Source organism: Colobus angolensis, unplaced genomic scaffold, assembly GCF_000951035.1.
Source record: "Colobus angolensis palliatus isolate OR3802 unplaced genomic scaffold, Cang.pa_1.0 Scaffold21, whole genome shotgun sequence".
In the NCBI taxonomy this organism is placed as follows: domain Eukaryota; kingdom Metazoa; phylum Chordata; class Mammalia; order Primates; family Cercopithecidae; genus Colobus; species Colobus angolensis.
Window position 1 is genome coordinate 4,484,652 of NW_012115266.1, and position 13,367 is coordinate 4,498,018.

At 57.2% G+C, this 13,367-nt stretch overlaps 1 protein-coding gene across 1 annotated transcript in view; it reads left to right on the plus strand.

The window, feature by feature from the left end:
- The first annotated feature begins 422 nt into the window (after positions 1-422).
- Positions 423-13,367, plus strand: part of MAP3K11 (mitogen-activated protein kinase kinase kinase 11) — an 18,047-nt gene continuing 5,102 nt past the window's right edge. The window contains exons 1-8 of the mRNA XM_011942498.1: positions 423-3,069; positions 7,949-8,129; positions 8,329-8,477; positions 8,588-8,763; positions 8,898-9,141; positions 9,599-9,712; positions 10,312-10,447; positions 10,541-10,632. Coding sequence (XP_011797888.1) covers positions 2,331-3,069; positions 7,949-8,129; positions 8,329-8,477; positions 8,588-8,763; positions 8,898-9,141; positions 9,599-9,712; positions 10,312-10,447; positions 10,541-10,632 — 1,831 coding nt within the window. The 5' untranslated portion in view covers positions 423-2,330. The remainder of the gene's footprint in view (positions 3,070-7,948; positions 8,130-8,328; positions 8,478-8,587; positions 8,764-8,897; positions 9,142-9,598; positions 9,713-10,311; positions 10,448-10,540; positions 10,633-13,367) is intronic.

Sequence of the window (13,367 nt, forward strand, 5' to 3'; positions counted from 1 at the left end):
TGCATCAGGGGCGGGGTCCGCGTCCCCACTCGTGGCCCAGAATTGCTCCGAGGGGCCGAGCTGGCAGGCAGGCGCGGGGCACGGGCCAGGCACCCGTCGGCGGCATCCAGAGGTGGGCGTGGGGTGGATGCTCCCGGGGTGCAGGCGACAGCTCTCTAGTCTCCGGACCAGGGAGAACCCTAGGATCTGGGGTCCACTTCTGGGGTCGCAGGTCACTCGCTTGGGGCTCCGCGCTCGCCGGGCTTCGGCCGGTGCCGGCCTGAGGAGGAGGCCGGAAGAAGGAGCCGCGAGCCGCCAGCCTGCAGTCGCGCATGCGCCCAACGGTTCCAATTGGGACCCGGAAAAGGAAAACTTGACGGCATGAATGCGCAAGCGCAGAGAGGTGGTGGCGCGATAGGACGCGAGGGGTGCCATTTGGGCGTGCGCAGAGTCCAGAACTAAAGTAAGTGGATGCGTAAAAGCGTTTGGGCGCATGCGTAGACCCAGGCGTTGCCAACCCAGGGTAGACGACTGGGCGGAACCAAAGAGACAGTTGAGTAGCCATTGGGTAACGGCAAAGTAATTGGCGCACAGCTCTTCCAATGAGTTACAGGAGACGGGGAAAAGGTGGAGGCGTGGACTCCCCTAGTTGCAGCGAGTGTTCTGCACTACCGAAGCACGCCCCTCTCGGTCCGCCCTCTTTAATGCTGGACCTCCTACGTCCCGATCGTTTCTCGTCTCCCAGCGGCGTCTACTTCCGGGTCAGAGCTCAGACCTGGGGTGTAGAGAACAACCTTTCGGAACAGGCAGGAATAGTCGAAAAAAGATAACGTCGTCTTTCTTAAAGTGACAGGCTCAAAGCAATTGGGTTGCCCTATCCAGAGGTTGTGAGGGCGACTCAGCTATTCTGAATCCAGTCGTGGGCAAAGTTCTGGACAAGTCTCAAGATTCTGCCAATGGGGAAGGGATATGAAGAAGCGGATTGTTTCCCAGGTGAGGAGAAGAGCAGAACCTTAGACAATCCACTCCAAGAGCTTGAGGTGCAGCCAGTTCCGTCTGTCCTCCAGTCTTCCCCACCCCATCCCACTAGCTCTGCGAGGCAGAGCTTTCTTGTTCTCATATCATATATGAAAAGAATGGCCGGGCGCGGTGGCTCACGCCTGTAATCCCAGCACTTTGGGAGGCCGAGGCGGGCAGATCACGAGGTCAGGGGTTTGAGACCAGCATGGCCAACGTGGTGAAACCCGTCTCTACCAAAAATACAAAAATTAGCCGGCCGTGGTGCCACGCGCCGGTAGTCCCAGCTACTCGGGAGGCTGAGGCAGGAGAATCGCTTGAACCCGGGAGGCAGAGGTTTCAGTGAGCTTCGACTGCGCCATTGCATACCAGCCTGGGTGACAAAGACTCCGTCTCAAAAAAAGAAAAAAGAAAGAAATTAACGAGGCTCAGAATCGATGGATCTCACAGTCCCACAACTTCACAGCCAAGACCAGACTCGGGTTCACCCCCTTCCCAAGTGTGGTTCTGTAACCCCGTTTTGCTGACGCCAGTGAGGATGCAGAGGGCAGAGATGGCCTATCCTTAGCAGAGACCAACCTGCACCCTAGCCAGCAGAGCACGCAGTTGGAGGCTTTTCTTTCTATATCTCAAAGCCTGCTGTGATGGGGGATCTGGTTCTGCCCTTTCCCTCCTCTGCCTCTCCTGGCCCGCCTACCCGGGAACTCCCCTGCTGGAGCCTCTGGGAGGGGAGCGGTGCAGGCCGCCCGCGTCATCTGATGCTGTTTCCTGCAGGAGGGAGAAGAGCGGAAAAAAGTGAAACTCCACCCTCCACCTCTGCCTCCCGCCCCCGAGGCCAAAGTACAAAGGGAGGAGGAAGAAGGGAGCGGGGTCGGAGCCGTCCGGGCCAAAGGAGCCGGGGCCAGGAACAGGCAGTCTGAGCGCAACTGTGGGCGCTCCCTCCACCCCCGCGCAAAAAGACCCAACCGGAGTTGAGGCGCTGCCCCTGGAGGCCCCATCTTACGCTTGGCGGGGGCCGGAGCCAGGCTCCCAGGACTGCTCCAGGACCGAGGGAAGCTCGGGCCCCTCCAAGCTAGCCATGGTGAGGCGTCGGAGGCCCCGGGGCCCCACCCCCCCGGCCTGACCACACTGCCCTGGGTGCCCTCCTCCAGAAGCCCGAGATGCGGGGGGCCGGGAGGCGACACTCCTGGCTCCCCAGAGAGGCGTGGGTCTGGGGCTGAGGGCCAGGGCCCGGATGCCCAGGTTCTGGGACTAGGGCCTCGACAGCCAGCGGGGGTGGGGACCACGGGCACCCAGAGAAGGTCCTCCACACATCCCAACGCCGGCTCCCGGCCATGGAGCCCTTGAAGAGCCTCTTCCTCAAGAGCCCTCTAGGGTCATGGAATGGCAGTGGCAGCGGGGGTGGTGGGGGCAGTGGAGGAGGCCGGCCTGAGGGGTCTCCAAAGGCAGCGGGTTATGCCAACCCGGTGTGGACGGCCCTGTTCGACTACGAGCCCAGTGGGCAGGACGAGCTGGCCCTGAGGAAGGGTGACCGTGTGGAGGTGCTGTCCCGGGATGCAGCCATCTCAGGAGACGAGGGCTGGTGGGCAGGCCAGGTGGGTGGCCAGGTGGGCATCTTCCCGTCCAACTATGTGTCTCGGGGTGGCGGCCCGCCCCCCTGCGAGGTGGCCAGCTTCCAGGAGCTGCGGTTGGAGGAGGTGATCGGCATTGGAGGCTTCGGCAAGGTGTACCGGGGCAGCTGGCGAGGTGAGCTGGTGGCTGTGAAGGCAGCTCGCCAGGACCCCGATGAGGACATCAGTGTGACAGCTGAGAGCGTTCGCCAGGAGGCCCGGCTCTTCGCCATGCTAGCACACCCCAACATCATTGCCCTCAAGGCTGTGTGCCTGGAGGAGCCCAACCTGTGCCTGGTGATGGAGTATGCAGCTGGTGGACCCCTCAGCCGAGCTCTGGCAGGGCGGCGCGTGCCTCCCCATGTGCTGGTTAACTGGGCTGTGCAGATTGCCCGTGGGATGCACTACCTGCACTGCGAGGCCCTGGTGCCTGTCATCCACCGCGACCTCAAGTCCAACAACAGTGAGTTTCTGGCGGCATGGTTACGGGTGGCATGGCTCTGGCACACACCTGCTCCCAACCTTCCACTGAGCCTAGCTTAAAGTCTACTGCAGGTAGGAGCACTCACCCTAGAGGGTCCCAGCTGACCAGGTGCCCATGGGCTCAAGCTAGCCCCTAAACAGAGCTCCAGGCACCCAGAAGAGTCTTCCTGTCTCAGCTTCAGAAGTCCTTGACCCCAGCCTGCAGCTGCGGTTTGGACAAGTTAAGAAATTGGGATTTCTCAGGTGGGCCATAAGCATCCTGCCCAGCTCTGGCTCCCACCTCAAGGAAGTCCTCTGGAAGCTCGCACTCCCCATCTTCTCCTCCCCTAAATTCATATTCGTGGAGCTGGTGCTCTGTCCTCTCCTGTCATCATGGGCAGCTCCTCCAGAACAGATATCTCAGAGGGGGAAGCCCTCCTTGGCAGTCAAGGCCAAGGCCAGGGCTGGAATTCTGGCCTAGCCCTCCCTGGCTGCATGACCTCTAGCTCGTTACTCCAGCTCGGAGCCTCAATTTCAGACTCTGTAAAAAGGGAGCGTGAAACAGCTCAACAGCCTGGGCAAGCCTGACCTGCAATCCCCAACCCGCATCGGGTCCTCAGCCGTGATGGACATTTGAGGGCTGGATCTCCAAGAGGGCCTAGCCTGGAATCAGTGCTTGGGGTGGGAGTGCTGGGCTAAGGGAGACTCCATCTCCCACCATTTTAAGCCCCCAACACACTTTCCATCATGGCCCAAGAGAAGCAAGTAGTAGCTTCAGAGGGCTTCCTGGTGCACGCAGCATTTAGAGAGCGAAGGCATGGAAGCAGGACCTAGCACACAGCAGGGACCAGGAGCAGGGGCCTCCTAGAGCCCAGGGTGCAGGCTGGAGAGCAGCAGTAGGAAATGCAGGAGGGGCCAGGCTCACTGGGGTCACTGGAAAAGCATGAGACATTCTTAGAGGAGGGTCCATGTGGATATTTTGAGCCTTCTGGCCTGGACCATAGACAAGGGGCTTGCAGGAAACAGAGTGCTGAGTCCCAGATATCCAAGTTCTTGCCAGGGCTGGAGGAGCCAGGGGAGGCCTGCCAACCACACCACCCACTCTTCTCATCCCTGGTAAGGTGCAGTTCCCACCTCTCAGCCTCAACCCTGGGCTCTATCTAGGGACCCCCACTACCTGCCCCAATCTGAGGGGGATTCCCCGAAGGCACAGGGGGAGGGGACTCCCATCTTCTGTTTTTCCTCCGTTTTCTTTCCAGAAAAAATGGAACAATAGCCCAGGCTCCTGCTCCCCACCCTCCCCTCTGCTTCCTGCGTTTCCTGCTGCCCCAAGCCGGCTTCCTGTCCCTGCTCCAGCCCCTGCTCCCTCCCTAGCGCAGCTGCCTGCAGGGGAGGAAAGAGCTGGGGGTGGAGGGCTTGCGGGAGGAAGGAGCCTGGAACTGCTGCCCCACTCCCCTCTAGTTCCCCTGCTTCCCTCTCAGAGTCTGGGAGTTGGTGGTAAAGGGCAGGCAAGGTGCCCTCAGCCTCCCTGAGCCTGGCATTTAACCTCGGAGACCCCAGTCTTAGGCCCAAGTTGCTGTCTGCGGGATTGGGGTGGGGGGAGTCCCTGGGCTTGGGGGGGCACAAGCAGGAAACAATGGCATGATTTTCCTGGACAATGGGGGCCTTGTGAGGAAGCCTGGCGGGGAGAGGAGGGGGAATTCTCCAGGCCCACGAGTCACAGGACTGACCAGCCAGCTCGGCCTGGGCCTGACCTCCCCCAGTTCTCCCCAAAAGGACTCCCCCTCCCAAGTGGGAGACCTGGCCCAGGCCTCCCAGAAAGGAGAAGTAGGGACCACAGGAGGGAAGAGGAAGAGGCGTGAGCTGCCCAGGCCACTCCCGAGCCCCACAGAGGCCAGCCTGGGGAGGGAGCTGGTGGCCAGGTCCCTGTCAGAGGCCAGGGAGCCCTAAAGGGGCACTGAGAGCTTCCCCTAGCTTCGAGGTCTCTGGCCCATTCTCCTCTGGGTGACCCCTGACCTCCCATGCCTGGGGTCTACATCAGGAGTCTGGGGTCTACCGGAACAGCAGCTTGAGTTGGGACAATTGAAAGCACAGAGAGGCAGCTTGGAGAGAAAGCAGAGGATGAGGCTTAGCAGCTGGCAGAGCCGGGAGCGGGGAGGTAGCAGAAAGGCCACAAGCACAGAGAAGTCCTGAAACTTTGGGTGAGTTGCTGCCCCTCTCTGGGCCTCAGATTCCCCACCTGAAAAAGGTGGAGAGTGGCTACCCGGCCTGAGATACTGGAACAGCACTTTGCCAGTCTCAGATGCCCCAAGTGGCTGGAGACCGGGCCAAGCAGCAGCAAGTGTTGGTCTTCAAAGGGGGAGTTGGGCCCTGGCACCAGGGGAAGTGCCCATTTCCACTCCACCCACTGCCCCAGCCTGTGCGTTTCCCCTTTGGAATGAGCTTGTCGTGGGGGTCTTGCTAAACGGTCAGGTCCCCAGCCTCCAGCAGCCAGACCGGAGGCTATTGTGAAGCTGGCAGTAAGGAGTGACAGAGGAGGGAGAGGAGGGTGGAGATACGATATGAACTTTAGGACAACTGGCCTTTAGGATGCTTCTGCCAGGTGGCAGCCCCCATGGAAAAGCTTTAAAAGTGTGGTCTTGTTTCATGCTCGTGACAGCCGTCTGAGGAGGGTTTTGTTGTCATCCTCGGCTTCATGAAGTGTTCAGGATTTGGCTCCAGGGTCTGGCTCAGAGGAGTAGGTGGATTTTGAGACCATTCTCTGGATTAGGAAAAGTTGCAGGAAAATCTACTGGGCATGCCGGGATAGTAAAGGTGGTCATGGAGGGCACCTGGACATTAGGTAGAGCTGCTGAGGGGTAGCTGAACCAATTTGTCTGGCCTGGAGTTGCAAATGTGGAAGATGCCAGTAGGGAGAGGGAGCTGGTACCTGGAAGAGGCTGAGTCAGCCAGGGGCTGTGGGCAGAGGTTGAGGAGAGGCCATGCTCTGAGAAGCACCAGCGCTGAAATGGCTGAAGGTGGAGGACGCAGAAACAGCCAAGCAGCCAGGGGCTGTGGGGGCTGAGGACGGTGGGGCAGCGGGGACAGCTGGCAGCAGTGCGAGATGCCTCCTCAAGGCCCAGGTGGCCTGGCCAGCAGCAGGATCAGGGCTTGTGGCTTTAAGCCCTGAAAAATGAGCACCCTGGTTCTGCCACCTCCTCTGGGAAGTCTTCCCTGACTCACCATGCTGTATTAGGTGCCCTTCCCATCTGCTCCACCCTGTGCCCTATGCTGCCCCCATGACAGTCGTGTCACATGGGGCAGGAGAGCTGAGAGGTGTGCCCTGACACGGGTCCAGAAACATGGTTGACTTGATATTGCTTCTCTTCCACAGTGCAGTTGGCTGTAACCAGAAAAGTAGAGGGGCCCTTCAGACCCTTCATGACTCTATGACTTTGTCCTCTTTCTATTCCTCGAAAACTTCTCTCACTTGAGTCATTCCTGTCCTGGTGAGAGATTTGCAAGTTGCTGCTTCTCCTCTTTGTACCAAGTACGGTGGCCCCATTTGGGTTAAAGCCACGAGCCCCTGCCAAGTCTGACCATCCACGCCTACATTTACCCCAAGCTCCTCCTTTGTGGCCAAGAACCATCACTTTCTTGGACCCCACCCTTTCTCTTCCCTTCCAGCTGCATCGGTAGGTATCTTTTGGAATCTTTGCCTTGGAAGTGGCTGCACTTGCCACAGTGTGATGTGGGCACTAGGGGCCTGTGGTACCTGCTGGGCTTCTTTTCTCACCAAGATCTTCCCTCTTGCTCCCCACTACAAGGGGGGTTCTGATTCACGCTCCTGCCTCAACAAAGTGACAGGACACTCACAGATCTCTCTTGAAATCAAAGCCATAAATGCCCAGGCCAGGCACGGTGGCTCACATCTGTAATCCCAGCACTTTGGGAGGCCAAGGCGGGTGGATCACAAGGTCAGGAAATCAAGACCGTCCTGGCTAACACGGTGAAACCCCATCTCTGTTAAAAATACAAAAAATTAGCCGGGCGCGGTGGGTGGCGGGCACCTATAGTCCCAGCTACTCGCAAGGCGAGGCAGGAAAATGTCATGAACCCGGGAGGCGGAGCTTGCAGTGAGCGGAGATCACACCACTGCACTCCAGCCTGGGTGATAGAGCGAGACTCCGTCTCAAAAAAAAAAAAAAAAAAAAAAGCCCAGAGCTGCCACCTTGCCAATTTTGTTTCAGTGGTGTCTTAGGGAACTAAGCTAGAACACTGGTTTCAGAGCCACACAGACCAGGTTGTAATCTCTGCTGTATTTGTTTTATGACCTCTGCCAAGTCATTTCCCTGCTTGGTTTCCTCATCTGTGAAACGTGAAAAATATTATCTAGCTCATAAATGGTTTTGAGTGCTAGGGCTGAGTGTGAAATGTCTGTCGTCGACCAGGTGCGGTGGCTCACGCCTGTAATCCTAGCACTTTGGGAGGCGAGGCGGGCAGATCACCTGAGGTTGGGAGTTCGAGACCAGCCTGATACATGGAGAAATCCTGTCTCTACTAAAAATACAAAATTAGCCGGGCACGGTGGCGCATGCCTGTAATCCCACTACTCGGGAGCCTGAGGTGGGAGAATCGCTTGAACCTGGGAGGTGGAAGTTGCAGTGAGCCAAGATCGTGCCACTGCACTCAGCCTGGGCAACAAGAGCGAAACTCCATCTCAAAAAAAAAAAGAAAGAAAAGAAATGTGTGACTTCAAGTAGGTCCTCAAGATCTAGATCAAGTCACCTCTGTGCCCCCAGGACCCAGCCAGGATGTCCGTCAGATGAGTTTGCTCCCAGCTCTTACCCTGTCCCCACCACCTGATCCTGGAGCATCACAATCTAGCCCCTCTTCTCTAGTTTTGCTGCTGCAGCCCATTGAGGGTGACGACATGGAGCACAAGACCCTGAAGATCACCGACTTTGGCCTGGCCCGAGAGTGGCACAAAACCACACAAATGAGTGCCGCGGGCACCTACGCCTGGATGGCTCCTGAGGTTATCAAGGCCTCCACCTTCTCTAAGGGCAGTGACGTCTGGAGGTGCGGCCCTCGGTGGGGCTGGACAGGGGCTGCTATGGGGCTGCAGAGGGCAGAGGTGGCTGCCTAAGTCTAGGGCTGGGCCAAGTCCAGGGACAGGGATCCAAACCACTTGGCTCCTAGTTGCTTTTGGGTGAAGTGGCAGTAAGGGGGTGTGGGTTGGGAGAGAAAAGGGAACACAGACCTGTTGTCTCGCCCACAGTTTTGGGGTGCTGCTGTGGGAACTGCTGACCGGGGAGGTGCCGTACCGTGGCATTGACTGCCTTGCTGTGGCCTATGGCGTAGCTGTTAACAAGCTCACACTGCCCATCCCATCCACCTGCCCCGAGCCCTTCGCACAGCTTATGGCAGGTAAGAAGACGGGGCGGGGGGAGCAGGTGAGGGGCAGAGTTCCCTGGCCCAGGACATATCCACCCACAGACCCCTTCTTATTCTGTCCCCGCTGCACGCCGTGCCCCTAGACTGCTGGGCGCAGGACCCTCACCGCAGGCCCGACTTCGCCTCCATCCTGCAGCAGTTGGAGGCGCTGGAGGCACAGGTCCTACGGGAAATGCCGCGGGACTCCTTCCATTCCATGCAGGAAGGCTGGAAGCGCGAGATCCAAGGTCTCTTCGACGAGCTGCGAGCCAAGGAAAAGGTGCGGGGAATCAGGGGACCCAGCGTTGGCAGGAGTGTCTCCCTGATCTTCCTGGGGCAGAGTCGGGGCGGGCGCCGCCGGGATCGGTGCCAGGTGCCAGGCTGACCTCTTCTCCTTCGCTGTCTCGGGCGCAGGAACTACTGAGCCGCGAGGAGGAGCTGACGCGAGCAGCGCGCGAGCAGAAGTCACAGGCGGAGCAGTTGCGGCGGCGCGAGCACCTGCTGGCCCAGTGGGAGCTAGAGGTGTTCGAGCGCGAGCTGACGCTGCTGCTGCAGCAGGTGGACCGCGAGCGACCACACGTGCGCCGCCGCCGCGGCACATTCAAGCGCAGCAAGCTCCGGGCGCGCGACGGCGGCGAGCGCATCAGCATGCCACTCGGTGAGGGGCGGTCCCGGGACGTCCCCCGCCATTGGCTGCGAGGGCGGGGGTTGGAGCCAGGCCTGTGTGCTGACCGCCCTGGGATTGGTTTAGGGTGTTGTGGGTGGGCCCGAGAGTTGAAGGCTGGGAGGGGTGGGGCCAGGAGTGTTTTTTTTCTGTCTGTGGGCGGGTTCTGGCGGAAGTATTTGCATGTCGGTCTGGGAGTAGCTGCGACCGGGAAGGGGTGGGGTTCACGAAAGTTCTGGGAAGATCTAGGGGGCGGGGCGGGCCGGCCGAAGAGTAGCTTTTCTTATCCAGAACCAGCGGCTCAAGAAAGCAGTGAGGCTGGCAACAGTCTCATAGCCACCGTGCCGCTCCCTGTGCGGCCTGGGAGCCAGCCTCGGGCCCCTGCAGGTTGGGGTCCTGGCTCTCCTTCATCACAAACCTGAACCCTGCTCCCCCCCAACCTAAACTGCAGACTTCAAGCACCGCATCACCGTGCAGGCCTCACCCGGCCTTGACCGGAGGAGAAACGTCTTCGAGGTTGGGCCTGGGGATTCGCCCACCTTCCCCCGGTTCCGGGCCATCCAGTGTAAGAAACCTCGCCTCTCATGCCCCCAGCCCCTTATTCTCTTTCAGACCTTATTCTTGGAGGTGGATCGCACTCACTATCCCCTCTTTCCGTCTGCCCCCAGGCTCCCTGCACTAGGTCTAGACTGTTACCTCTGAACTCCCCAGGCAGCATTAATTGTACTTATTTTTTTAGTCAAATAATTGTATGACACTATGTACTACTAATTTTTCTAAATGCTTTACTAATATTAATATCTTGCAATAATTCTATTAGGTTGCTATTTTTATTGTTAATCTAAGTTTTATGGATGAGAAAAGTGAAAAAAGTAACTTGCTACACAGTTAATAAGTGGAAGAGCCAGAATCAAACCCAGGCAGTTGGTGTCCTTGTCTGTACTAATTACTAAGTAGCAAATGTCAGCTGAACGGCTGGATGGGATGCCCCACCCCACTGTGGGGTGATAGACCCAAACCCATCTATCTTGCCCAAAACTCACCCTGGGAATGGTACAGGGCCCACCCTGCTCCCCATACTCTAAAGTAGTTACCCCTGAAGCCTGACTCTGATGATGGAGGGAGGATAAAGATTATCTCCAATTCCATCGGTTTCCCCTGTAGTGGAGCCTGCAGAGCCAGGCCAGGCATGGGGCCGCCAGTCCCCCCGACGTCTAGAGGACTCAAGCAATGGAGAGCGGCGAGCATGCTGGGCTTGGGGTCCCAGTTCCCCCAAGCCTGGGGAAGCCCAGAATGGGAGGTGAGTACCTGAGTGCCCCCCAAACCCAGCATCATCTGCTTTCCCCAAGTCCTGGAATTCCTAAAGCACCCCTCCTTGTCCTCCCATCACCAGGAGAAGGTCCCGCATGGACGAAGCCACATGGTACCTGGATTCAGATGACTCATCCCCCTTAGGATCTCCTTCCACACCCCCAGCACTCAATGGTGAGTGGCCTTCCTCCCTCGGCAGAATCTGGCTGAGTTCCTTCCGTGGGCACCTTGGGGAGGCCATGAGAGGCGAGCAGGCAAAGCAGGAGTCCTGCCCTGGTTGCTCTCATTCTAGAGACTAGGAAACCAAGGCTGAGACAGGACAGAACTGATCTTGGAACCCAGGTCTGACCTACAGGCCCACGATCAAGCGGCATACAGCCTAGGCCTAAGCTCGGGGCCCAGAGTTTCATCCCCTTGTTCAGACCTGGCCCGTAAGAAGGCTCTTCCCTGTCCCTGTGGCAGCCCCTGTACCTTTAGCAGGCTCCAGGGAGAAAAGAAAGACAGGAAGCCCAGCCAGCATTTGGTACCAAGGGAAGCTGGGCCCAGAGGGGAAGGAATCAGCCTGTGTTGGGTGGAGCCAGACTAGTGTCAGCCACACTGTGCTTCTCAGAGTCCCTTCTGGGAGCCTCTAGGTGAAGAAGAGAATGAGAAGGCTGAGCAGGCAGGATCCAGGACCCATTCTCACCACATCCAGGATAGCTCAGGGCCTTTCTGTTGTCCGTGATGGTGACTGCCCTACTGTGCCAGGCATTCCCTCCAAGCATTGATGAAGAGGGGCTACTATTACCCCATATTACAGATAAGGAAACTGAGGCTCTGAGAGGTAAAGTAACCTACCTTAAACCCCCAGCTGAGGATTTGAACCCAGAGAGACTTCAGCTCCCATGCTTGTAGTGAGCTCAGAAGCTTTCACTTGAAGAAAGGGCTTCTCACATACAGACTGCTTAGGAAGCCAGAGGGTCAGGCAGAGAGCAGGGCTCCAGCATCGCGGGGAGGAGGGCTCACTCAGCTCAACACTGCCCAGCTCTGACTGAGGCCAGAAAGTTACGGCCTCCCTTGCCTGTGAGTCCCTGTGTCAACCTAGGGACCATCCTCAGAGCCCCCACACCTGCTGCTCACAGCCAGAATGTAGGACCCGCTTAGCCGCTCTCAGAAGAGTCCAGTTCAGCAAGCTGTTTAAACTCCTCCCATCCCCCCCAGCCCATCACCCCTACCATTCCCTGAGCTACATTCGATAGTCATAACAACAGCTAACCTTTGTTGGGTCTCTTCTATGTGCCCAGCAGTTTTGTGAGGGGAGTAGTAGTATTGGCCTCATTTTACAACAGAGGAAACTGAGGCACAGAGCGAGTAAGTGGTTTGATGTAAGACACCCAATAGAGCAGAGATTTGAACCGAAGTCTGTCTGTCTGACCATAGAGGCAGAGCCCCAGACCTCCATCCGCCCCACCATTTGCTGCTCCAGCAGCTGCAGTGCCCCCAGCATCTGTCCTGCAGGGACTGAACTGAGAACTGGAAGGCCAAGGAGGGTTCTTGAATTCGCTTGCTCTAAAATGTACCAGGCCAGATGGGCCAAAGGAGAACTTGAGGGCCTGTCAACCCAGGTGTGTAGGTTGAAGCAGGTCCTGACTGTTCTGCAGAACCCTCTGGCCCTGAGCTCCCAGAAGCAGGGGCACAAGGGGTCTGGACCCCATCGTTCTCAAGCTTGCCCCATGTTTTTTTTATCCAAAGAATTTGTTAATTATTTATCAAGAGAAACTATGTATTAGCTCATATATTCATGAATAGTTCAGGTCAGTGACAAACTTCTAAGCAATTCAACCCAAAGAAATTCTTCATATTCCAAAATCAGTTTGCATTCTGAGAGATACCAGCCTTCTTCATCTCCTCGAAATATTTCATGGCATCATACCTTCGTAGAAATCTGTGCCTGTAGATATCTGAAATGCCTTCTCTCTCGGTTCAGCCACAGCAAACTGAGAGAGCCGCAGCCCCCAGCGATACAACGAATGCTCCCACAATATGAAATTGCAGATGTGTGGCCAGAAGGCCACCCGCCTGAGGTTTCGTGAAAGCACTGGAAACCATGGTAGTTACTGTTCTTGATAAGAGTCTGTCAGCCTCAATACCAATGCCCTTCCTGGCTGATGAAGAAATGGATTGTCACTTGCCCCGAAAGGATGTCAGCTGCCGCAGCTCAGTGGCTGGCTGAGCACGTGGTTCCCCTAGCCCAATTCCACACTCCACGCACCATCTGGGTCCGTGAAAATACATGACATTGACCTCACAGCCACCCACAGAAACCCAGTTAAGAATCAAAGAATGGGACCTCACAGAGATCCCAGACCCTGTGAGATGGTCCCAGGCATAAGCCACACTACTAGAGAGCCACACACCCCATCACCCTGTCCCCAGCGGCCTGTTCTGGCCCCTGGAGAGCTGGTTGCAAGGAGTGGCACATTGGCAGGGTACACTCAGCTACACTGATAGCAACTGCCCTGTGAAGCTTGTTGCCTTGGAGTCAATAACTGCGTGGCCGTGTCCTCCCTATGAGGCCCCACGGAAGCAGTTTCACCTCTGTCTGTCTATCTTTGGGTCAAGAAGAGTCACGCAGCTTTCTCCTAAACAACAGAGTTGCTAACTCTTGCTGCCAGGAAGTTTAGAGGCAGATTCAAATCCTAGCTGGATTATGTTGACCAAGTCACTTACCCTTCAGAACCTCAGTTTCTCAGGCCATTGACTGCAGGAACTTCTGTTCATTCTCATTTTGTCTGCTGGACCCTATCTTCTCTTCCCTTTGTTTCAGTTCTCTCTTTTATTAGCTAAGACAGAGTCTATTTCTATCACCCAGGCTGGAGTGCAGTGGCACAATCATGACTCTCTGCAAACTCTGCCTCCCGGGCTCAAGT